Source organism: Hemitrygon akajei, chromosome 10 (assembly GCF_048418815.1).
Source record: "Hemitrygon akajei chromosome 10, sHemAka1.3, whole genome shotgun sequence".
Classification (NCBI taxonomy): domain Eukaryota; kingdom Metazoa; phylum Chordata; class Chondrichthyes; order Myliobatiformes; family Dasyatidae; genus Hemitrygon; species Hemitrygon akajei.
In genome coordinates this window covers 818,640-846,276 of record NC_133133.1, presented here as the reverse complement: position 1 = coordinate 846,276, position 27,637 = coordinate 818,640, and the positions used below count along the sequence as shown (strand labels likewise).

Genomic DNA, 27,637 nt, shown 5'->3' with positions numbered 1-27,637 from the left:
TCAACAGTTTTCACCATACGTTAATGTGAAGAGTGAACAGTAAATGGTTAATCTTACTGCGACCTTGTTTTCATTGACTACGGTTTATCTCGACGTTACGTTACACCCGAGCGAGAACGTTACAGGCCTATAATTTCCTTTCTTTTGCCTTCTTTCCTTATTCAAGAGTGGAGTGACATTTGCAATTATCCAGATTTTTTGTAGACTTTCCTAGTGTTTCAATATCTGGCCGTGATGCAATCAGTCAGGGTACGCACCACAGTGCATCTGTAGAAGTTTGTTAAACCTTAGATGACATGCCAAATCTGTGCAAACTTCTTAAAAAAATAGAGGTGATGCCATGCCTTCTTTGTAATGGCACTTGCATGCTGGTCCCAAAACGGGTCCTCTCATATGATAACACCAAAGAATTTAAAGTTACTGACTCTCTCCACCTTCAATTTCCTAATTCAATATTCAAATAATGTTATTTCCTGTACACAAGTGTAAAAGAGAAATAAATACCGTAGATTCCGGACTACAGAGCGCACCTGATTAAAAGCCGCTGGCTCTAATTTTAGAAATAAAATCAATTTTTTAATTGTAAAGGCCGCACCGGATTTTAGGCCGCACCGGATTTTCGGCCGCAGGTGTCCCACGTTGTAATATGAGATATTTACACAGAAAGATATTACACGTGAGGATTTTTTAACTTTTAATTAAATCCATATGGTAACAAAAACAAATACATATTGCAAATGCTTTTTTTCGAACCGTGCCCGTAACGCGGCTACTTTTAAATACGTTGCGTATACTTCTTTACTGAACAACATTCCAATATCTCCTAACGACTGGTAAAAAATATATATACTACAGCCTACCAGGAAAAGTTATTGATCACCTTTAACTTAAAAGCAGCGTTCGCTCAGATCCAAAGCCGCTCGCGTAATGCGCTCCCCCCCTCCTTTCCGTTTATCGCAAACGGCATTTAAAAGCAGCGTTCGCTCAGATCCAAAGCCGCTCGCGTAATGCGCTCCCCCCCTCCTTTCCGTTTATCGCAAACCGGCATTTTCCCACAAGACACCGCGAAACCGGGTGTGACGTCATAGCATCCCGCGATGTAGTACAGAAAACAAATATAGTTAAAACTCTTCTAACTTTAACTAGAAAATGAATTACTAAGCGAAAATATTATAAACTAAGTATGCCATAAGGCAGCACAATGCTTCGAGTGTTTTCCATGTTGATGAGGGTGAGTACAAATGACTGATTTACAATAATTTAATTGTGAAAGTGCGCTTGATTTATCGTACAATTTCATTGGACCTCTGTGAACTACTCATCAATTTTATTGGTCTACTGTTATGAGGCAAAATGTTTACGAGGCGGCATGAAAAAAAATCATGCATTAGCCGCTCCGGATTATAGGCCGCAAAGTTCAAAGCTGTTCAAAATGTGGGAAAAAAGTAGCGGCTTAAAATCCGGAATCTACGGTAATTGTTTCTCCATTTCCAATGCAGCACACAAAAAAACACAAAAGGAACAATAATAATTTTTAAAAACACAATAAATATAGATACATAAGACAGCTTTTATATATATAGATTGATTGCTTGTGGATAAGGTGATAAACAGGAAATAAAAAGGTAGTGGTGGAGTAAGTGAGTGAAGCTGTTGATCAGTTTTACTGCTTGCGGAAAGTAACTGTTTTTGAGTCTGGCGGTCCTAGCGTGGCCTCCTCCCTGAAGGGAGTGGGACAAACAGTCTATGAGCAGGGTGGGTGGGATCCTTCATGTTACTGACGCTTTTCCATGACCTTTCTCTATATATCTCTTTGATGGCAGGGAGGCTGTTGCCAGTGATGCACTGGGCTGTGTTAACTACCTGTTGTAAAGCCTTCCTGTCCATTGCAGTGCAGTTTCCGTACCAAACAGCGATGCTTTCTAGTGCTTGCAATTTCTATTGCTTTGGTGTGATGTAAAGTGGTTGATGAGCCCTACCACTGTCATGTCATCGGTGTACTGGACAATGTGATCGCTTGGGTGCTTGGCTGTGCAGTCATGCGTGAGCAGAGTGTACATCAGTGGGCTCAGCACACAGCCCTGGGGCCACACATGTTTAGGATGACATGGAGGGAAGAGTACTTGTGTAGCCAGACCATCTGAGATCTGTTCTTTAGGAAGTCCAACACCCAGTTGCACATTGATGCATTTAGACCAGTGGTTCCCAACCTTTTCTATGCCCCACACCCCTAGGAAATGTTTGATTAATGTTCACACCCCCTACAAAAGTAATATCACATTTGAAGATGCAGAAGTCTAATTTCTAATTTTTGAACCACATACAACACTGCGGGTGAACAAATTGAACTTAAGAAAAAAAGCTTAATTCAGTGCATAAAATGCAAATATAAACTGAGCAATTAGATTCTAATTTATTCAGAAAAAATTGTAAACAGTAAAATCAATCCCAATTGTGAACATAAAATTCAATGACTTCTTTGCTCCTGCTTCTCATTCATGATTTTGTCAAAATGTGGAACTTTCTTGCTGACTGCGATCCGCAGGTCTGCCTGTGGATTCAGGCGATTTCTAGATTTTGTCTTGATTGACAAAAGAGAACTGAATCCAGATTCACACAAGTATGTTGTTGCAAATGGAGTGAGGACACAGAGTGCTTTTCCACCAAGTCTTGGAAACATATCCAATGCTGCACACCAAAACTCCTCCAAAGTCTTGCTTTCAAATTGCATTTCAAGAGCTCAATTTGTCCACAAATCAATAAGATCTTCCTTCAGCTCTTCATTATCTGACATTTTCTCCAAATTGTAGGAATATGGATTCATGATCCATTCTTCTGAAATCTTCAGGTCTCCAGCAGCAAAATATCCATCAAATGATTCTGACAGCATTTCCAAATGAGCCACAATTTCTTCACGCACAGTAGGAGTTATGGATCCAGCATCATCAACCATTTCTTCTAGTGAAGGAAAATTTGAGAGACTGCCTCTTTCCATCCTTCGACGCCAAAGGAGTAACTTTTCTTTGAAGGCATTCAACTTTTCACAAGCCTTCAATATGTTTATCCCTTTTCCTTGAAAAGAAACACTCAGGTCATTCATACGAGTGAAAAGGTCAGCTAAGTAAGCCAGCATTTGGGCGAATTCCTGTGATTCCATTGCCCCAACCAGATCACTTTCACGCTCCTCCAGAAAAACTTTGATTTCTTCCCGCAGTTCAAAGAAGTGGGTTAAAGCTTGTCCTCGTGACAACCAACGGACAAAGTGTGGAAAAGCAAAACTGAATGCTCATTTCTCAGATTGTCCAAAGCACGCCCCCAATCCAGTTGATGATCTTCACACAAGTATCAACGACTTTCTTCAAATTTGGAGGCAATGTTTTTAATGCCAAAGCATGCCGATGAAGAAAACAATGGGTAACTTGCAAGTCTGGAATCTCCTTTTTCATCAATGCAGAAAAGCCAGATTTATTTCCAAGCATTGCAGGGTGCCCCATCAGTGCACACAGAACCAATGACTTTGATATCAAAATCATGTTTGGCAAAGACGTCTTTCACCAGCTGCATCACATACTTTGCAGCTGTGTTTGTTTTCAGACCTTTACAAAACAGGAAATCTTCCTTCACAGCACCATCATTGACATACCTCACTAATGTGATGAGTTGACTACAACTGGAGACATCAGTTGACTCATCCAACTGAATAGAGATTTTAAGAGGACTAGCTCTGACATCTGAGATGACTTGGTCCAAAATACCTTCACTCTAATCACTGATTCGGTTGTGAAGGACATTATTTGATAGGGGCACCTGTTCAAATTTTTTTCTTGCTTCTTTGCCCAGGATAATTGTTGCCACTTCCAGTGCACATGGCTTGATGAGATCTTCCACAATTGTATGGGGCTTCTTGAATTTGGCCACTTCATATGCCACTTGGTATGAAGCAAGAAGTAGTGGTTTTTCAACAGAAACTGAACCTAATTTTAGAAGAGTTCCTTGTGAATCAAAATGAGCTCTTTTGATTTTCAATGACCCAATATCATGTCCTTCAACATCAGCTCCACCATGCTTGTTCTTGAAGTGCTCTTGAAGCTTGGATGGCTTCAGATTTGAGTTGGAAAACACAACACTACATAGAATGCACCGGGGTTTTTTGCAAGCCATTATTTCCTGTTGTGCAAGTGAAACCAAAGCACACATAGTCATCATTCCATTTCCCTCTGTTTAACATGATGAAGGGAAAAATATAAGCTAATATGAGAAAAACTATCTGACTAAGTCAGGGATGACCGCTTTATTCAACCAGACACGCCTATAGCAAAGTATCACGAGAAATACACTTTCGAATATTATATTACGATATTATCTGCGGTTAAGCCAAGATAAATCGTCAGGTGAAAATGCTACGGGGACGCAACGTGAATTATTATATTAGACAACTCTCTACTGAATTTACACACCTATTTCCGATGATTACCGGAGACATGAACTCCCATCACACGATTCAAAATCCTCAGTGCTAACCATGATACCTCCTCAACTAACATAATTCAAAATTATCAACAATTCAAGAAAAAAACCTTTTAAGAGGAAAAAAAACCTTTGAAATTCAAAAACTTCTTTAATGCATTGAGACAAATATGAATGAATGACTTCAGCTGCTTTTTATCAAAATGCGGCTTTTTTAAATTTTATAATTGAATAATTTACCTACTGTCTGCGGGTTTGGTTTTAACGCGAAGTCGTTACTTGATGGTTGATTCGGGATATATAAAGATTTTGGAATTATGAGATGATTTTTAACTCTGAGATGTAACCTTCTAGCTAACAATGATGAGAATCCTCGACTCTGAGGTGTAAGTTCCCAGGTAACACTAATGAGAATCCTCAACGCTGACTCGAGCAGCGGGAGACTGGAGTGAGTTTACATCTCTCTCGACTCGGGCAGCGGGAGACTGGAGAGTGCTTGGGACAAACGTTACTACCACTTCTCAAGGCACACTGGCAGCTGGCTGAGTGATGACTCGTGACTCGTCAGTCAAGGACACAAGCCACTCTTTGTCACACACCCTGAAATTTCATCTCGCACCCCCGGTTGGGAACCCCTGACTTAGACTGAAAATGGAACATAAAAATCTACCACAAATTACAGGCCCATCAGCCCACAATGTTGTGCCAGCTATGTAACCTACTCTTGAAACTGCCTAAAATTACCCTACTGCATAGCCCTCTATTTTTCTAAGCTCCATGTACCTATCTAAGAGTCTCTTAAAAGACCCTATTGTATCTGCCTGCACCACTGCTGCCGGCAGCCCATTCCACGCACTCACTACTCTCTATCTGAAAATCTTACCCGACATCCCCTCTGTACCCACTTCCAAGCACCTTAAAACTGTGTCCTCACGTGCTAGCCATTTCTGCACCGGGAAAAAGCCTCTGAGTATCCACACCATCAATGACTCACAACATCTTATACACCTCTATCAGGTCACCTCACAACTTCCATCGCTCCAAGGAGAAAAGGCCAAGTTCACTCAACCTGTTCTCATAGGGCACACTCTTCAATCCAGGCAACATCCTTGTAAATCTCCTCTGCACCCTTTCTATAGTATCCACATCCTTCCTGTAATGAGGTGACCAGAACTGAACATGGTACTCCAAGTGGGGTCTGACCAAGGTCTTATATAGCTGTAACATTACCTCATGGTTCTTGATCTCAATCCCACAGTTGATGAATGCCTGCACAGCAGCTTTGAGTGTCCTATGGACAATGACCACAAGATCTCACTGATCTCCACACTGTTAAGAGTCTTACCATTGTTACGTCCGTGGCCCCCTCCTTTTTGAGAATCGCAAGATCACTATTAAGTCAGTTCAGGAGACCCAGGAAATGAGAGAAAGACATGCAGAATCCACAAAGAGTTTGGAATGTGTCCTGGCCTCCGAAAGGCGGAACCATGGATAACGGCTATTGTCTCTTGGAGACGGGATTGTGTATTGAATACTGTACGATGCATCGAAGCCCCCAGGCAATGAACCGAGGGGGGGTTGGTGGAGGGATTGCATCATCCCAACCTGATTGACATCTGAGACCCTGTGAGTCAGGATAAAAGAGGGTCTGTGGGCACAGCCCCTCAGACGCACCAGAAGAAACGCTAGCGATCCTGTAATAGCAAAAACTGGTGGAAAGGCCACATGCGTCCTTTTCCATTTGCCCCAGAATCGGTGGGCCCTTTACCACGGAAGAACGGTTTTTAGCTAACAACGGGGAAATCAACTCCCAACGACTCTCGAAGGATTGACATCATAAAAGGAATGGGCAAGTTTTAACCCGTCTTTCTCTCCAACCAAAAAGCTGCAGCTTGAATTAACTACAGTGACTTTTATATTTCCATCGGACAATACATTATCCCCTAGACAACGATAGAGCTATTTCTTATTGATTATTATTATACCCGTGCTTTTAGATTTAGTATTGACGAAGTATATTATCTGTATGTTTGCACTGATATTATTTTGTGTATTTTTATCAATAAATACTGTTAAAAATAGTACCATCAGACTTCAACGGACCTCTCTATCTTTGCTGGTAAGTGACCCAGGTACGGGGTACGTAACACCATTAATACTATATTCTGCATCATATTTGACTTACTAAAATGAACCACCTCACACTTATCTGGGTTGAACTCCATCTGCCACTTCTCAGCCCAGTTTTGCATCCTATCAATGTCCCGCTGTAACCTCTGACAGCCTCACCACACTATCCACAACATCTCCAACCTCTGCGTCATCTGCAAATTTACTAACCCATCCCTCAATTTCCTCATCCAGGTCATTTATAAAAATCACGAAGAGTAGGGGTCCCAGAACAGATCCCTGAGGCACACCACCGGTCACCAACCTCCATGCAGAATATGACTCGTCTACAACACTCTTTGCCTTCTGTGGGCAAGCCAGTTCTGGATCCACAAAGCAATGTCCCCTTGGATCCCATGCCATTTATTTTTTCAATAAGCCTTGCATGGGGTACCTTGTCAAATGCCTTCCTGAAATCTACTACACTACATCTACTGCTCTACCTTCATCAACGTGTTCAGTCACATCTCCAAAAAATCCAATCAGGCTCGTAAGGCACGACCTGCCTTTGACAAAACCATGTTGACTATCCCTAATCAGATTATGTCTCTCCAAATGTTCATAAATCCTGCCTCTCAGGATCTTTCCCAACAACTTGCCCACCACTGAAGTAAGACTCACTGGTCTATAATTTCCTGGGTTATCTTTACTCCCTTTCTTGAACAAGGGAACAACATAAACAACCTTCCAATCCTCTGGTACTTCTCTTGTACCTATTGATGATGCAATGATCATTGCGAGAGGCTCAGCAATCTCCTCCCTTGCTTCCCACAGTAGCCTTGGGTATATTTTGTCCAGTCCTGGCAACTTACCTAACTTAATATTTTTTAAAAGCTCCAGCACATCCTCTTTGCTAATATTCATATGCTCAAGTGTTTCAGTCCACTGAAAGTCATCCCCACAACTGCTAAGTTCCTTTCCACTGCTGAATACTGAAGCTAAGTATTCATTAAGTACCTCCGCTACCTCCTCTGACTCAACACACACGTTTCCATTGTTGCAGCTGATTGGTCTATTCTCTCATATCTTATCCTCTTGCTCTTCATGTACTTGTAGAATGCCTTGGGGGTTTTCCTTAATCCTGCCTGCCAAGGCCTTCTCATGGCCCCTTCTGATTATCCTAATTCCATTCTTGAGCTGCTTCTTCTTGGCAGCCTTGTAATTTTCTGGAACTCTATCAGTACCTAGTTTCTTGAACCTTTTGTAAGCTTTTCTTTTATTCTTAACTAAATTTTCCACATCCTTTGTACACCAAAGTTCTTTTACCCTACCATCCTTACCCTACATCAATGGAACATACCTATGCAGAACGCCATGCAAATGTTCCTTGAATATCTGCCGTATTTCTGCCATGCATTTCCCCGAGAAGCTCTGCTCCTAATTTATGCTCCCAAGTTCCTGCCTAATAGCATGATGTTTTCCCCTACTCCAATGAAATGTTTTCCCATATTGTCTGCTCCAATCTCTCTCCAGCAGTATGGTGAGGGAGATAGAGTTGTGGTCACTACATCCAAAATGCTCTCCCACTGAGAGATCTGACACCTGACCAGGTTCATTTCCCAATAATAGATCAAGTACAGCCTCTCCTCTAGTTGGCTTATGAACATATTGCGTCAGAAAACCTTCCTGAACACACCTAACAAACTCTGCCCCCATCTAACCCCCTTGCTCTAAGGAGATGCCAGTCAATATTCAGAAAGTTAAAATCACCCATCACGACAACCCTATTATTATTGCACTGTTCCAGAATCTGCCTTGCCATCTGCTCCTTGATATCCCTGTTACTACTGGGGGGGGGGTCTATAAAAAAAACCCAATAGAGTTACTGTACCTTTCACGTTTCTGACTTCCACCCACGGAGACTCAGTAGACCATCCCTCCATGACTTCCTCCTTTTCTGCAGCTGTGACACTATCCTCAATTAGCAATGCCACTCACTCTACCCCCCCCCTCCCCACCTTTTACATCCTTCTCTGTTCTTTTTGAAACGTCTAAAGCCCGGCACATTCAGCAGCCATTGCTGTTCCTCAGACATCCAAGTCTCTGTAATGGCCACAATGTCATAGTTCCACGTATTGATCTACGCTCTAAGTTCATCCGCCTTGTTTGTGATACTCCTTGTATTAAAATAGACACATCTCAAGCCATCAGACTGTGTGTATCTTTGCTCTAACATCTTCCTATCCTTTCTCACAAACACCCTACAAGCTGTCTCTACTTGTGCTCCAACCTGACCATCTTCTGTCTCTTCACTTAGGTTCCTACCCTCTGCAAATCTAATTTAAACCTTCCCCAATAGCATTAGCAAACCTCCCCGCCAGGATATTGGTCCCCCTCAGATTCAAGTGCAACCCAGAAGGGGTCCCAATGATCCAGAAATCTGAATCCCTGCCCCCGCTCCAATCCTTCAGCCATGCATTTATCCTCAACCTCATTCTATTCCAATTCTCACTGTGGTGTGGCACAGGCAGTAATCCCGAGATTACTACCCTTGAGGTCCTGCTTCTCAGCTTCCTCCTTCACTCTCTGTATTCTGCTTTTAGGACCTTCTCCCTATTTCTACCAACTTCATTGGTTCCAATATGCACCATGACCTCTGGCTCCTCACCCTCCCATTTCAGGATACTGTGGACACATTCAGAAACATCATGAACCCTCGTGTCTGGGAGGCAAACTACCATCTGTTTTACTTTATCGCGCCCACAGAATCGCGTATCTGTCCCTCAGCTATAGAATCCCCTATTACTACTGCCATTGTCACTTTTCCCTACTCTTTTGAGCCACAGGGCCAGTCCCAGTGCCAGAGGCATGCCTACTGTTGCCTCCCCCAGGTAGGTCATCCCCCAAACAGTACTCAAAATGGAGTACCTACTGGTAAGGGGGTGGCCACAAGAGTGCTCTCCACAACCTGACGCTCTCCCTTCCCTCTCCTGACGGTCACCCACTTATCTGTCTCCTGAGGCCCCGGTGTGACTACTTGCCTGTAGCTCCCATCAACCACCTCCTCACTTTCCCTAACAAGCAGAAGGTCATCAAGCTGCAACTCCAGTTGTCTAACTTGGTCTCTAATAAGCTGCAACTTGATGTACCTGGCGCAGATGTGGCCATCAGAGAGGCTGGAAGTCTCCCGGATATCACACATGACACCCAGAGCAGAAAACTAGTCTTGCAGTCATACCCAATATTCTTATGTTAAAGGAAAAAAGAGATATGGAAGTAACTTACCTCCTTGCCTCGCCTAGGCCCATCCTTGCCGAAGCCCCGGTGAGCCAAAGCCCTACCACTCTGACTGACGCTACTCTGACAATAGCTCCTTCGATGACCGCTCCAATAGGCAGTGTCTCCCTTTTATCCTGGAACCTTCACAACGGCCTTGTGTAATGACAAGCTACTGCATCTGTGCACTTCTCCCAATCAAATACTGAGGAGCAAGTTTGTTTACCAAGCACTGTGGGGCAATAGTGTTGAATGCTGAACTGAAATCCAGAAACAGCATTCTGACATAAGGATTCGAGGTGTGTCAGGGCCAGGTGCATGGCAGATGCTATGGCATCTGTTATAGAGCAGTTCTATCAGTAAGTAATTTGCTAAGTGTTCTGTGTGGTAGGAATGGAGTTTTATATGTGCTATTGCCAACCACTCAAAGCACTTCATGATGATTAGTGTGATCAATGTCAGTGCTATTAGGCAGCAGTCATTCAGTTTTGAAGATGTAGAGTTCTTTGGCATGGGAATGATGGAGTCTGATTTGAAGCAAAGTTCAAAGTACATTTATCAAAGTGTGCCTACATTACAGAATCTTGAGATTCATCTCCTTACAGGCAACCACAAAACAAACAAACTCAAAAGAACCCATTCAAACAGACCATCAAACACAAAACATGCAGAATAAACAAATCACGCAAAAACAAACACAAACATTTAACATCCACAAAGAGAGTCTGAGACCCATAGTTCAGTGCACAGCTGAATTAACGTCACTGAGCAGCAACTTAAAATAACTTGTCCCTTGCCTCAGATGCCGACTCCCTGACTTTTTCAATATGGCCTAGTGCTTAAATTGTCTTTCAAACATTGCATTCTGTTGTACCTTCCGTACCTTTCCCTGAGAATATCTGTTCCCAATTCAAGCTTCCAAGTTCCTGCCTGAGAGCCTCATAATTCCCCTTACTCCGATTAAACGTTTCTCTAACTTGTCTGTTCCTATCTCTCTCCAATGCTATTGTAAAGGAGATAGAATTATGTTCACCATCTCCAAAATGCTCTCCCACTGTGATATCTGATACCTGACCAGGTTCAATTCCAATACCAAATCAAGTACAGCCTCTCCTCTTGTAGGCTTACCTACATATTGTGTCAAGCAACCTTCCTGAACACACCCAACAAACTCCACCCCATCTAAACCCCTTGCTCTAGGGACATGCCAATCGATACTTGGGAAATTAAAATACCCCATCACGACAACTCTGTTATTATTACACCTTTCCAGGATCTGTTTCCCTATCTGCTCCTCAATGTCCGTTACTATTGGGAGATCTATAAAAAACATCCAATAGAGTTATTGACCCCTTCCTGTTCCTAACTTCCACCCACAGAGACTCCGTAGACAATCCTCCATGTCTTCCTCCTTTTCTGTAGCCTTGACACTACAGTTGGCCCTCCTTATCCACGGAATCTGCATGTGCAGATTCAACCAACCGCGGATCGGGAAAACCAGGAAGTTCTCTCTCCAGCACTCATTTATTTGAGCATGTACAGACTATTTTTTCTTGTCATTATTCCCTAAACAATACAGTATAACAACTATTTACATAGCATTTTTTGTTGTATTAGGTATTATAAGTTATCTGGAAATGACTTAAAAGTACAGGCAGTCCCCGGGTTATGAACGAGTTCCGTTCCTGAGCCGGTCTTTAGGTCGGATCTTAAGTCAGAACAGGTACACCCAGTATTATTTAGCGTCAGTTAGTCAAACATTTTTCTTAGTATATAGTACATATTTTACCTTTCTATGCATATAAAACACTTAAGAAACATACATATTTCAATAATTAAACCACTGCGTTGCTTAGTAATAATTGTAGCTTTCATCGGGGCAGGGCCTTTCACATGCTCCATTAAAATTGTTCTGATCGTTGACCTACTGTAGCCTGATGCTTTTCCAATGACCGATGGCGTTTCAATTGCTTTATTACTTCCACCTTATTTTCAATCGTGATCATGATTATTTTTGTGAACAGAAACACTGCAGATTCAGAGCTGCACCGCCAGGTCCTAATGTCCACCACACTGAGCATGTTAAATAAAGTCTGGTGTTCAGCTATGTCCTAAAGACCACCGCACTGAGCCAGGTTAAATAAGGGACTTGAGCATCCATGATTTTTGGTATCCGCAGGGGGTCTTGGAACCAACCTCCCGCAGATAAGGAGGGCCAACTGTATCCCTAGTCAACAGTGCCATGCCCCCACCTCTTTTGCCTCCTTCCCTGTCCTTTCTGAAACATCTAAAGCCTGGTACTCAAAGTAACCATTCCTGCCACTGAGCCATCCAAGTCTCTGTAATGGCTGCAACATCATAGCTCCAAGTACTGATCCACGTTCTAAGTCATCCGCTTTGTTCATAATACTACTTGCATTAAAATAGACACATCTCTAACCATTGGTCTGAGCATGTCCTTTCTCTATCACCTGCCTATCCACCCTCTTGCAATGTCTCCAAGCTTTCTCTATTTGTGATCCAAACGCCTCTTCCTCTGTCTCTTCAGTTTGGTTCCCACCCCCCAGCAATCCTAGTTTTAACTCTCCCCAATAGCCTTAGCAAACCTCTCCACCAGAATATTGGTCCCCTGGGATTCAAGTGCAACCTGTCCTTTTTGTACAAGTTACTCCTGCCCCAAAAGAGATCCCAATGATCCAGAAATCTGAAACCCTGCCTCCTGCTCCAATCCCTCAGTCACGCATTTATCCTCCACATCACTCTATTCCTATACTCACTGTCACGTGGCACAGGCAGTAATCCCGAGATTATTACCTTTGTGGTCTTGCTTCTCCACCTCCTTCCTAACTCACTAGGGGTACTCACTAGCATCTGACTTCTGCCCTTCCCTCTCCTGACTGTTACCCATTTATCTGTCTCCCCAGACCCCGGTGTGACTACCTGCCTATAGCTCCTATCTATCACCTCCTCATTCTCCCTGACCAGACGAATATCATCGAGCTGCATCTCCAGTTCCCTAACACAGTCCCTAAGGAGCTGTAGCTCGATGCAACTAGCGCAGATGTGGCCATCTGGTAGTCTCCCGGATTTCCCACATCTGACACAGAACACTGGCCTCACACACATACTTCCTGTCTGTATTCTACAAAGGCAACCTACCTCGCCTTGACTTGTACTTACTTTAGAGATTACCTAGGGTTACACACAGCCCTCTATTTTTCGAAGCCCCATGTACCTATACAGGAATCTCTTAAAAGAGCCTATCGTATCCGCCTCCACCCCCGTTGCTGGCAGCCCATTCCATGCACTCACCACTCTCTGCATAAAAAACTTGCCCTTGACATCTCCTCTGTACCTACTTCCAAGCACCTTAAAACTGTGCCCTCTCGTGCTAGCCATTTCAGCCCTGGAAAAAAGCCTCTGACTATCCACATGATCAATGCTTCTCATCATCTTCTACAACTCTATCAGGTCACCTCATCCTCCATCGCTTCAAGGAGAAAAGGCTGAGTTCACTCAACCTATTCTCGTAAGGCGTGCTCCCCAATCCAGGCATCATCCTTGTAAATCTCCTCTGCACCCTTTCTGTAGTTTCCACATCCTTCCTGTAGTAGAACTGAGCACAGTTCTCCAAGTGGGGTCTGACCAGGGTCCTAATGGTTCATCTCCTTGGTCTTGCCAACATTGAGCGACTGTTGTTGTTGTGGCACTGTATCCAGAGATACCGGCCACGTGACAGATGCACTGCCACCTGGCTGGTCGGAGGACACACCACATGCCAATCAACATTTGGTCCCTCCCAACTAATCAATGCACACTTAAATTATTGATCACCTTAATTGGATTATCTCGCCCAGCCCCATGCTTTAAAAGGTGAGACTTGCCCTTGGCTAGCCCTCTCTTACAGACCATCACATTGGAGGTAAGTGCATTGATTTATGCTTGGGAAGGTCTATCGTTTGTCCTGGTAAGGGAGCCGCAGCTATCCAAGGTCAAGGGGGATAGCTGTTGTAGTGCTTTTCCCTTGTTCTTTGTTTGTGTAACCGTACCCTGTCCCCACACCGCTTCCTGTGTATTGTAGTTGCTTGTGTTGACCCGACTTCCCCTTGTAAATAAATTCCTTATTATTAAAACTGTGTGTGTCCAGGCCTCTATTGTTGAGACTCAAAGAACCAGTTATTTTCCATCACAACAGGCACCATTCAACCAGACTTTTATCTCCCTTCTATATGCCAATTTGTCACCACCTTTGACTTGGCTAACAACAGCAAACGTAAGTATGGCAATGGAGCTGTGCTTAGTCTCAATCATAAAGAAAAAGTGAGTAGAGCAGAGGGGCTAAGTACATAGGCTTGTGGTGCACCTGTGCCAAATATGCACCATCATAATATACCAGTATTGTCAGGCCACACTGGCAATATTGTGTGTAGTGTGAGTCAAGGTATTAAAAACACGTGATTTCTCTGGAGAGGCTGTACAGGGGATTCACAAGGATGTTGCCAGGGATGAAATGTTTCTGTTTTGAGGATAGGTTGTGTTAAAGGAGATGAGGGTGGTTAGAGTTTAGAACATACTACATCAGAAGGTGGTGGACTCTCGATATTTAACAAGCATCAGACTGAGCACTGAATTGCTAAAGTATTATAAGTCACGGAACAAGTGGGGTGAGTACAGACCACAAAGAAGCAAGAAAGGGCAGATGCTGGAATCTGAAACCACAAACAATCCTCTAGAGGAACACAGTGCATCGAGCAGTATCTGTGACTGGGGGGGTGGGGAGTGGAATTTATCCTGAAAATGTATTACATTTCCAAATTCATAGTAGAGCAGAGAGGCAAAGACTTCAGACACATGGTTTTTAAAATTTTATCTGGTGGCCTGATTAATTCTAACTTCTATAAATATTGAACCAAAGGTGTTTTTTTTGTCTATTTTAGGATTGCAAGGCAACGCTGGACATTAAGAACTTCAGGTTATGCAGGTCTACCCCAGCAGCAAATTGCTCGTTGGCAGAGGAGGTGGAGTTGGTGCAGACTGTGTTGTTGCTTGCTTCAGAGAGGTGTCAGGGTCGTTGTGTGAGTTTCTAATAGCGAGTGATTGCCTTGGATGTTTCCTTGGGATCGCAAAACTATGTTGAACACTGGTAATATAAAATACTGCAAGTCCAGTTCACTGATATATTGGTAAGACTGGTGGCTGGGAAGCTGCGTTGTCTCAACTGTAGTGAGGACTAGGCCTTATGCCTCAGACTTGCCTGCTGCAGCAGTCCAGGAGGGGAAATGCCTGAAGCAGTGTGGCACAGTGTCATGCTGAACTGGGAGGGTTGCCCACCCCACTGGTGTTGCCCTGCCGTGTTCTCATGTTGAAAGACAAGTCGGATTGTGTGCATATGTTCATTTGCACACTGCTGAGAAGTGATTGTTCTTGCTGACAACACCCATGCACCAATTTACAGGACATAACAATCAGAAACTTTTTTTGTGTGACCGTATGTTTACTTGTTATATGTGCGATATGTGCCATGTACTGTGTATGACTGTGTTTTGCACCTTGGCCCCAGACCTATGCTCTTTCATTCGGCGTATTCATGTATGGTTGAATGACAATTAAACTTGAACTTGAACACTAGCTACACTGAAAAGTAAAATAGTACAGATGCAGGAGAACTGAAATAAAAATCATAAGAGTTAGAGATGCAAACAATCCCCGTGGCAAAAGATGTGAGTAAATTCTGCATTCCTTTAGTTGTTTTTATAAGAGCTAATTTGTATTCTGCACCTCAAATTTTTTTTTGGCAGTTATTTGTGAATTCCATAAGGGCAAATTTCCATTGCTTGAACTGCCGCAATTTCAGCATCAACTGTACTAATTGTTAGTGCCCAGTGAGTGTTTATCATAACTGATCTGGGTGTAGGAGTGTAAACAAGGAAGAATGAATAACAATTATGTAGAGAAAGAAAAGAAATGAAATCCATGAGGCAGGACACACTAGTTGTGGTCTATGTTGAAGAGAATGCTGCATAACTAAGCAGACTAGATAACATCTGCAGAGAGAGAGAGAAAGGCTGAGTTAATGTCATCACTGTGATGAGAAATGGATGGTTCATCATCTTCAGTCCTGATGAGTGATCTCAATCCAAAACGTGAACTACACATTCTGCTACAAAAAAGCAGCTTCAACTGAGTTCCTCGAGTACTCTGCTCCATCTTGCTCCAGATTTTACCATTTGCAGTTTCTTGTACCTTCATAATTACCTTCACCAACTGAGTTCCTCGAGTACTTTTTGTTCTGGACATTACCAACTGCAGTACCTTGTACCCTCACAATTAAGTACCATAATTATCTCTTTGCTGATGTATTCTTTTGAGCGGGACAAATAGATAATGTAGTAAGGCAGCATAGTCTATAACAGAATGTACATTCATTCAAAAATAGATGTGCACAAAAATATTCAGCTATACAAATAAAAATAATAGCTCATGGTATGTTTGAGATTTATCAATGTACAATATTCAAAGCTGATGATGACTGGTTAAGTATGGATTGCTCTAGAATACAAGGGGGCAGGCATGATGGAAGAACGGACTATTTGTGTCTTATCTCATTTCTCGAAAAGATCCCCAAAGGTTTAGTCTGCCAAAAAAACAGCTATTTTAGCCACAACTCTACAATATTTCACCAATGTGCCTGGTTGGTATTACGACCATAACTTTCATACTATAATGGGAAGCAATGCAAAAACAACAGCATGAATTACTGAACTGTCAAATTATAATGGTCTGAAAAGTTGAAAACTTGCAGAGAGTTTTCTGGAAAATTCACCTGTCCCTGGGAAGAGCCAGAGCACAATTCATTCATAAAATGATAAATATCAATGGCTGGATGTGATTTTATTTCCATAGAACATTACAGCACAGAAACAGGCCTTTTGGCCCTTCTTGGCTGCGCCGAACCATTTTTCTGCCTAGTCCCACTGACCTGCACCTGGACCATATCCTTCCATAGACCTCTCATCAAATTTTTCTTAAATGTTAAAAGTGAGCCCACATTTACTACTTTATCTGGCAGCTCATTCCACACTCCCACCACTCTCTGTGTGAAGAAGCCCCCCCCAATGTTCCCTTTAAACTTTTCCCCCTTCACCCTTAACCCATGTCCTCTGTTTTTTTCCCTCCCCTAGCCTCAGTGGAAAAAGCCTGCTTACATTCACTCTATCTATACCCTTCATAATTTTATATACCTCTATCAAATCTCCCCTCATTATTCTACACTCCAGGGAATAAAGTCCTAACCTATTCAACCTTTCTCTGTAACTCAGTTTCTTAAGTCCTGGCAACATCCTCGTAAACCTCTGCACTCCTTCAACCTTATTAATATCCTTTCTGTAATTCGGTGAACAAAACTGCACACAATACTCCAAATTTGGCCTCACCAATGCCTTATACAACCTCACCATAACATTCCAACTCTTATACTCAATACTTTGATTTATAAAGGCCAATGTACCAAAAGCTCTCTTTACCACCCTATCTACCTGTGACGCCACTCTTAGGGAATTTTGTATCTGTATTCCTAGATCCCTCTGTTCCGCATCTAGTATTTCGTAAATACTAAAGTAACAACATTTGTAATGATAAAAGGAACAATTTACTTACTATGGATACTTTGCTCACTACATCTCTTGCAACTCGAAGGCCTTGTGCAAATGTTCGAGCAGCAATAAATGCCCTGGTCACTTGAAGCTTCAGTTTGCGGGGCACATCTCCAAATGGCTTCAGCTGTTCTGTATATCTACTAATACAATCCAAGTACTCTTCTGTGAAATGGTACTGAGGATTCATCAACTGAAACATCCGCTCTAGGAGACGAGCCCAAAAATCATTCAACATGTCTTCCAGGTTTAGATTTCCAGCCAGATAGTACTTCTTCAGCTCCTTAAACAGATCCTGGAACACGTCAGAGTTTTTCTTATAAACCTGGCCGTAAGTACGTACAAACATATCATTCAAGGATTTCTCAGCATTATCCAATAACTCCTTGAAAAATTCTGTGGAAATAAATTAGCATCTATTATTAGGTGACAACTGATTAAAGTGAACAGATCTCAAGCATTAATTAACATTAAGATGATAATGAGACATACCTGGCAGATTAAACAGTCAAGTAGGTCTTTAGGACCTGTCAGAATTTGCGAGCAATCACACACATGCTCCCTGCATTTGTTCTCACTTGTTATAGTGTTAGCTGATTTCTCATCAGATTGGAGTGATCAGTAAATTTATTGAAGACATCAAAAATGGTGTCATAGTGAACAGGTTGTTCAAATCAACATCAGCATGTGACTCAACTGGGAAAGTGAGAGAAAAGTGGCAGATGAAATTTAACTTAGACAAGTGTATAGTGATGTATATTGGGGAATTAAACTATTACAAATTCCCTTACCGCCTCTTCTTCCAGGCACATTTCCCCCTTTATCCCTGAACAGTCCTGCCCTCAGCTAGTCATCGTCTTGTTCTTCACATACACATTGTGATTTTCCCCCCCCCCCCCACCCACTTAATCCAACGTTAGCTCTTCAGTCCCTCCCTGGCTGCCTTAGAGTTCTCAAGAGACCTGCTTGATTTTTGCTTCTTAACCCTTAAATATTCTTTCTTGTTCCTTTTGACTAAATGCACAGGCATAGTTCCTTAATCGGGCTGTCCTTTCCTGGTTTTCAGTGGCACAAACCTATCCCAATCACCACTAACTACCTTCACACAGAAAAAGGACTCTAGGTGCTAGAGTCTGGAGTAATGAACAAGAAGATGGAGGAACTCAAGAGTGTCAGGCAGCACCTGTGCAGACTAAATGTCCATTTCCCTCCAGAGCTACTGCTCAATAAGTTGAGTTCCTCCAGCGACCAATTTCTTGCTCCTTGTTGCTCCAGGGAAGGTGGGTCAGGTTGCACATGAACTGGAAGGGGACTAACATCCTTGCGGGTAGATTAGCAAGTGCTGCTCCAGGGGGTTTAAACTAGATTTGCAGGGGGAGGAGAACCAGAGTGTTAAGAGCAGATGGTGAGGTGGAGGAGGATAAAGGTCATGCGAGGACTGCTTGTGTGGACAGAAATCAAAGGTTTGTATGTGATAGAAATGTTGTCAGGTGCCAAACTGAAGAGACTGGGGAAGAGGCGACTGGCTTTCAAATAGAGAAAGATAGGAGACAGGGTGTGAGGGAGAATAGGCAGGTGATCGAGAAGGGATGCGCTAAGACCGAAGGTTTAAGATGTGTCTATTTTAATGCAAGGAGTGTTGTGAAAAAAGCAGATGAGCTTAGAGCGTGGATCAGTACTTGGAGATATGATGTGGTGGCCATTACAGAGACCTGGATGGCTCAGGGACAGGAATGGTTACTTCAAGTGCTGGGTTTTAGATGTATCAGAAAGGACAGGGAGGGAGGCAAAAGAGGTGGGGACGTGGCATTGTTGTTCAGAGATAGTGTCACGGCTGCAGAAAAGGTGAACGTCATGGAGGGATTGTCTATGGACTCTCTGTGGGTGGAGATTAGGAACAGGAAGGGGTCAATAACTTTAATGGTGTTTTTTATAAGCCGCCCAATAGTAACAGGGATATCAAGGAGCAGATAGGGAAACAGATCCTGGAAAGGTGTAATAATAACAGAGCTGTCGTGATGGACAATTTTAATTTCCCAAATATAGATTAGCATCTCCCTAGAGCGAGGGGTTTTGATGGGGTGGAGTTTGTTAAGTGTGTTCAGGAAGGTTTCTTGACACAATATGTAGATAAGCCTACAACAGGAGAGGCTGTACTTGATATGGTATTGGGAAATGAACCTAGTCAGGTGTCAGTGATCTCTCAGTGGGAGAACATTTTGGAGATGGTGATCATAATTCTATCTCCTTTACGATAGCATTAGAGAGAGATAGGAACAGAAAAGCGTTTAATTGGAGTAAGAGGAATTATGAGGCTATCAGGCAGGAAAATGGAAGTTTAAAGTGGAAACAGATGTTCTCAAGGAAAAGTATGGAAGAAATGTGGCAAACATTCAGGGAATATCTGTGTGAAGTTCTGCATAGGTACTTTCCATTGAGACAGGGAAGTTATGATAGGGTGCAGGAACCATGGTATACAAAGGCTGTAATAAATCTGGTCAAGGAGAAAAGCAAAGCTTACAAAAGGTTTATAAAGCTAGATAAATGTTAAAGATCTAAAAGATTATAAGGCTAACAGGAAGGAGCTTAAGAAGGAAATTTGGAGAGCCAGAAGAGGCCATGAAAAGGCCTTCACGGACAGAATTAAGGAAAACCTCAAGGCATTCTACAAGTATGTGAAGAGCAGGAGGATAAGACATGAAAGAATAGAACCTATCAAATGTGACAATAGGAAATTGTGTATGGAACCGGAGGAAATAGCAGAGGTACTTAATGAACATTTTACTTCAGTATTCACTAAGGAAAAGGCTCCTGGTGATAATAGTGACGACTTGCACCAGATTGAAAAGCTTGAGCATGTGTTTGGAGTATTGTTTGGAGTACTGTGTACAGTTCTGGTCACCAAATTATAGGACAGATGTCAACAAAATAGAGAGAGTACAGAGAAGATTTACTAAAACGTTACCTGGGTTTCAGCACCTAAGTTACAGGGAAAGGTTCAACAAGTTAGGTCTTTATTCTTTGGAGCATAGAAGGTTGAGGGGGGACTTGATAGAGGTAATTTAAAATTATGAGGGCGATAGATAGAGTTGACGTGGATAGCCTTTCCCCATTGAGAGTAGGGGAGATTCAAACAAGAGGACATGAGTTAAGAGTTGAGGGCAAAAGTTTAAGGGTAACACGAGGGGGAATTTCTTTACTCAGAGAGTGGTAGCTGTGTGGAACGAGCTTCCAGTAGAAGTGGTAGAGGCAGGTTCAGTATTGTCATTTAAAGTAAAATTGGATAGGTGTATGGACAGGAAAGGAATGGAGGGTTATGGGCTGAGTGCGGGCCAGTGGGATTAGGTGAGAGTAAGCGTTCAGCAGGGACTAGAAGGGCTGAGATGGCCTGTTTCTGTGCTGTAATTGTTATATGGTTACATATTAAGAACGAGGATGTGCTGGAGCTTTTGGAAAGCATCAAGTTGGATAAGTCCCTGGGCCCAGATGAGATGTACCCCAGGCTACTGTGGTAGACGAGGGAGGAGATTGCTGAGCCTCTGGCGATGAGTAAATGGCAGGATACTCCATAATGAAGGAGCAGAGGGATCTGGGGGTACATGTCCACAGATCCCTGAAAGTTGCCTCACAGGTAGATAGGATAGTTAAGAAAGCTTATGGGGTATCAGCTTTCATAAGTCGAGGGATAGAGTTTAAGAGTCACGAGGTAATGGTGCAGCTCTATAAAACTCTGGTTAGGCCACACTTGGGAGTACTGTGTCCAGTTCTGGTCGCCTCACTATAGGAAGGATGTGGAAGCATTGGAAAGGGTACAGAGGAGATTTACCAGGATACTGCCTGGTTTAGAGTGTGCGCATTACGATCAGAGATTAAGGGAGCTAGGGCTTTACTCTTTGGAGATAAGGAAGATGAGAGGAGTCATGATAGAGGTATACAAGATATTAAGAGAAATAGATAAGAGTGGACAGCCAGTGCCTCTTTCCCCAGGACACCACTGCTCAATACAAGAGGACATGGCTTTAACGTAAGGGGTGGGAAGATCAAGGGGGATATTAGAGGAAGGTTTTTTACTCAGAGTGGTTAAACACAGAAACATAGAAAATAGGTGCAGGAGTAGGCCATTTGGCCCTTCGAGCCTGCACCGCCATTCAGTATGATCATGGCTGATCATCCAACTCAGAACCCTGTATCTGCTTTCTCTCCATACCCCCGATCCCTTTAGCCACAAGGGCCATATCTAACTCCCTCTTAAATATAGCCAATGAACTGGCCTCAACTGTTTCTTGTGGCAGAGAATTCCTCAGATTCACCACTCTCTGTGTGAAGAAGTTTTTCCTCATTTCAGTCCTAAAACTTTTCCCTTTCCCCTTTATCCTTAAACTGTGACCCCTCGTTCTGGACTTCCCCAATATCGGAAACAATCTTCCTGCATCTAGCCTGTTCAATCCCTTTAGAATTTTATACGTTTCAATAAGATTCTCCCTCAATCTTCTAAATTCCAGCAAGTATAAGCCTAGTCGATCCAGTCTTTCTTAATATGAAAGTCCCGCCATCCCAGGAATCAATCTGGTGAACCTTCTTTGTATTCCCTCTATGGCAAGAATGTCTTTCCTCAGATTAGGGGACCAAAAGCTGCACGCAATACTCCAGCTTGGTCTCACCAAGGCCTTGTACAACTGCAGTAGAACCTCCCTGCTCCTGTACTCGAATCCTCTTGCTATGAATGCCAACATACCATTTGCCTTTTTCACCGCCTGCTGTACCTGCATGCCCACTTTCAATGACTGATGTACAATGACACCCAGGTCTCGTTGCACCTCCCCTTTTCCTAATCGGCCACCGTTCAGATAATAATCTGTTTTCCTGTTCTTGCAACCAAAGTGGATAACCTTACATTTATCCACATTAAATTGCATCTGCCATGAATTTGCCCACTCACCTAACTTATCCAAATCATCATGCATCCTCTTAGCATCTTCCTCACAGCTAACACCGCCGCCCAGCTTTGTGTCATCCGCAAACCTGGAGATGCTGCATTTAATTCCCTTGTCTAAATCATTAATATATATATATAGTAAACAACTGGGGTCCCAGCACTGAGCCTTGCGGTACCCCACTAGTCACCGCCTGCCAATCTGAAAAGGTCCCTTTTATTCCCACTCTTTGCTTCCTGTTTGCCAACCAATTCTCTATCCACATCAATACCATACCCCAATACCATGTGCTTTAAGTTCGCACACTAATCTCCTGTGTGGGACCTTGTCAAAAGCCTTTTGAAAATCCAAATATACCACATCCACTGGTTCTCCCCTATCCACTCTACTAGTTACATCCTCAAAAAATTCTATAAGATTTGTCAGACATGATTTTCTTTTCACAAATCCATGCTGACTTTGTCCGATGATTTCACCTCTTTCCAAATGTGCTGTTATCACATCTTGGATAACCAACTACTTCTGGAAGATTATTTATGGTTCTGTCTTCACTAAGGAGGACAAAGTAGTTATTCAATTGGTCTGCCATGTCCTTGTTCCCCATGATCAATTCACTTGTTTCTGACTGTAAGGACCTACACTTGTCTTAACCAATCTTTTTCTTTTCACATATCTATAAAAGCTTTTACAGTCAGTTTTTATGTTCCCTGCCAGCTTTCTCTCATAATCTTTTTTCCCTTTCCTAATTAAGCCCTTTGTCCTCCTCTGCAGGACTCTGAATTTCTCCCAGTCCTCAGGTGTGCCGCTTTTTCTGGCTAATTTGTATGTTTTTTCCCTGGAATTGATACTATCCCTAATTTCCCTTGCCAGCCACAGGTGCACTACCTTCCCTGGTTTATTCTTTTGCCAAACTGGGATGAACACTTGTAGTTCATCCATGCGACCTTTAAATGCTTGCCATTGCATATCCACCGTCAACCCTTTAAGTATCATTTGCCAGTCTATCTTAGCTAATTCACGTCTCATACCTTCAAAGTTACCCTTCTTTAAGTTCAGAACCTTTGTTTCTGAATTAACTATGTCACTCTCCATCTTAATGAAGAATTCCACCATATTATGGTCACTCTTACCCAAGGGGCCTCGCACGACAAGATTGCTAACTAACTCTTCCTCATTGCTCAATACCCAATCTAGATTGGCCTGCTCTCTAGTTGGTTCCTCGACATGTTGGTTCAGAAAACCATCCCGTATACATTCCAAGAAATCCTCTTCCTCAGCACCCTTACCAATTTGGTTCACCCACTCTATATGTAGATTGAAGTCACCCATTATAACTACTGTTTCTTTATTGCATGCACGTCCAATTTCCTGTTTAATGCCATCCCCAACCTCACTACTACTGTTAGGTGGCCTCCCACCAGCGTTTTCTGCCCCTTAGTGTTATGCAGCTCTACCCATATCGATTCCACATCCTCCAGGCTAATGTCCTTCCTTTCTGTTGCGTTAATCTCCTCTCTAACCAGCAACGCTACCCCACCTCCTTTTCTTTCCTGTCTATCCCTACTGAATATTGAATATCCCTGGATGTTGAGCTCCCATCCTTGGTCACCCTGGAGCCATGTCTCTGTGATCTCAACTATATCATATTCATTAATAACTATCTGCACATTCAATTCATCCACCTTGTTACGAATGCTCCTCACATTGACACACAAAGCCTTCAGGCTTGTTTTTACAACACTCTTAGCCCTTATACAATTATGTTGAAAAGTGGCCCTTTTTGATTTTTGCCCTGGATTTGCCTGCCTGCCACTTTTACTTTTCACCTTACTACTATTTGCTTCTACCCTCATTTTACATCCCTCTGTCTCTCTGCACTTGTTCCCACTTGTTCTCTGCACTTGTTCCCACTCTCTCCACTTGGAAGTGTAAGGGCAGGTGTAGAACTCGTTCCACTTACAAAGATAAGTGCCAGGAGGGAGATTGGTGGGAAGGGATGGGGGCGAGTGGATAAGGGAGTCACGTAGGGAGCGATCCCTGTAGAAAGCAGAAAGGGGGGGGGAGGGACAGATGTGCTTGTTAGTGGGATCCCGTTGGAGGTGGCGGAAGTTACGGAGAATTATACATTGGACCTGGAGGCTGGTGGGGTGGTAGGTAAGGACAAGGGGAACTCTATCCCGAGTGGAGCGGCGGGCGGATGGGGTGAAGGCAGATGTGCGGGAAATGGGAGAGATGCGTTTGAGAGCAGAGTTGATGGTGGAAGAAGGGAAGCCCCTTTGTTTAAAAAAGGAAGACATCTCCTTTGTCCTGGAATGAAAAGCCTCATCCTGAGAGCAGATGCGGCGGAGACGGAAGAATTGTGAGAAGGGGATAGCATTTTTGCGAGAGACAGGGTGGGAAGAGGAATAGTCCAGGTAGCTGTGAGAGTCTGTTGGCTTGTAGTAGATATCAATAGATAAGCCGTCTCCAGAGATGGAGACAGAATGATCAAGAACGGGAAGGGAGGTGTCAGAAATTGACCAGGTAAATTTGAGGGCAGGGTGAAAGTTGGAGGCAAAGTTAATGTTCCAAGTTCCAAGTCTATAGGGTATCCATCCCCCTCTTTTCCTTCGCTACATTGACGATTGCATTGGCACTGCCTCCTGCACGCATGCTGGGCTCGTTGACTTCATTAACTTTGCCTCCCTTGTCCACTCGTCCCCCCCATCCCTTCCCACCGATCTCCCTCCTGGCATTTATCCTTATAAGCAGAACAAGTGCTACACCTGCCCTTACACTTCCTCCCTCACCACCATTCAGGGCCCCAGACAGTCCTTCCAGGTGAAGGCGACACTTTACCTGTGAGTCAGCTGGTGTGGTATACTGCATCTGGTGCTCCCGGTGTGGCCTTTTATATATTGGTGAGACCCAACGCAGACTGGGAGACCGTTTCACTGAACACCTACGCTCAGTCCACCAGAGAAAGCAGGATCTCCCAGTGACCACACATTTTAATTCCACGTCCCATTCCCATTCCAATATGTCTATCCATGGCCTCCTCTACTGTCAAAATGAATCCAAACTCAGGTTGGGTAGCCTCCAACCTGATGGCATGAACATTGACTTCTCTAACTTCCGTTAATGCCCCTCCTCCCCTTCTTACCCCATCCCTGACATATTTAGTTGTTTGTTTTTTTTCTCTCTCTCTCTGCCCATCACTCTGCCTGTTCTCCATCTCCCTCTGGTGCTCCCCGCCCCCTTTCTTTCTCCCGAGGCCTCCCGTCCCATGATCCTTTCCCTTCTCCAGCTCTGTATCACTTTCGCCAATCACCTTTCCAGCTCTTAGCTTCATCCCACCCCCTCCAGTCTTCTCCTATCATTTCTCATTCCCCACCCCCTCCACTACTTTCAAATCTCTTACCGTCTTTCCTTTCCTTTCAGTTAGTCCTGATGAAGGGTCTCAGCCTGAAACGTCAACAGTGCTTCTCCTTATAGATGCTGCCTGGCCTGCTGTGTTCCACCAGCATTTTGTGTGTGTTGTTTAAGTGTGAGGTGATGTATTTTTGACAGTCAAACCAAGGAATACAGGATATACAGTGAATGAAAGACCACCGACAGGTGTGGTAGAAGAGGGACCTGGGTGTACAAATGCACAGTTCACTGAAAGAGACCACATATGTAGACAAGGTGGTGAAGGTAGTGTTTAACATGCTAGTCTTTATCAGTCAAGTTTTGATAAAGGACATTATTTTGCAGTTACGCAAGTTGAAGAGACCACACTCACAGTTTGGTCAACACACACAAAATGCTGGTGGAACACAGCAGGCCAGGCAGCATCTATAAGGATTTGGTCACTAACAATTTGGTCACTCTATTATGCAAAGGACACTGTCGTGCTGAAGAGATGCAGAGGAGATTTACAAGGACGTTGCCTGGACTAGACTGCCTGAGTTGTAAGGAGATGCTGGCCATTCTAGATTAGGGTTAGGGTTAGGCTAACCCTAACGCCACTCTGGATCTTTATTCTTAGGAGAACAGGGGAATGAGGGATGATGTCAGTTTGTAAAATTGTGAGAGGTATGGATAAGGTGGAAAGTCATACTCTTTTCCCCAAGGTTGTGAAGTCCAAAACTAGAGAGTACAGATAGAAGGCCAGAGGGAAGAGATTTAAAAGAGACACGAGAGATAACTTCTTTACACAGAGGGTATTGAGTAACTGGAATGATCTGCCCAAGGAAGTGGTTGAGGCAGGTAGAATTGCAACATTTAAAAGGCATTTGGAAATTCTCTGCCTTCAACTCCCAAATCCACATCAAACAGTTGTTAATTGATAGACTACACTTGAAATACTGTATGCATCTCTGGTTGTCAGATGATTTGGAAATGTTTAAAGAGATGTGGATTACCATGGATCAGCATCTTGATGAGTTGGGTGTGCTTTACCTTATACAACTCTAGGACTTTTGCAACAAGTATTGCCATCTCCTGAGGAAGTCCATTAGGAATATTTTCACAGTGCAGAATCAACCTTTTACTCTAACTCTACTACTTAGGCAACTTTCCACTCATGCCACTTCAATCTCCATAATATTCCTTGCTGAGTGCAACTTTACTATTTTGCCCCTTGAAACAATGCCCATTCTCTGATCGCTTCAATAAAAAGCTATTCTTGAACCATAAGACACAGGCCATTCAGTCCATTGAGTCCACACCGCCATTTCATCATGGCTGATCCCAGATCCCATTCAACCCCAAACACCTGCCCTCGCACCATATCCCTTGATACGCTGACCAATCAGCAATCTATCAACTTCCACCTTGAAAATACCCATGGATTTGGCCTCCACCACAATCTGTGGCAGAACATTCCACATATTCACCACCCTTCAGCTAAAAATATTCCTCCTTACTTCTGTTCTAAAAGGTTGCTCCTCAGTTTTGAGGCTGTACCCTCTAGTTCTGGATACCCACACCAAAGCAAGTATCTTTCCACATCCACCTGATCTAGACCTTTCAAAATTCGGTCGGTTTCAATGAGATCTCCATGCATACTTCTGAATTCCAGTGAGTACAGGCCCAAAGTTCCCAAACACTCCTCATATGTTAACACCTTCATTCCCAGAATCATCCTCATGAACCTCCTCTGGACTTTCTCCAATGACAACACATCCTTTCTGAGATAAGGGGCCCAAAATTGTTGACAAAACTCCAAGTGTGGCC

The 27,637-nt window shown here is 43.3% G+C and overlaps 1 protein-coding gene across 1 annotated transcript in view; it reads right to left on the bottom strand.

Moving 5' to 3' along the window:
- Positions 1-27,637, bottom strand: part of gpc4 (glypican 4) — a 170,935-nt gene that overhangs the window by 107,096 nt on the left and 36,202 nt on the right. Inside the window, exon 3 of the mRNA XM_073057738.1 lies at positions 17,509-17,900. Within this exon, the coding sequence (XP_072913839.1) occupies positions 17,509-17,900 (392 nt within the window). The remainder of the gene's footprint in view (positions 1-17,508; positions 17,901-27,637) is intronic.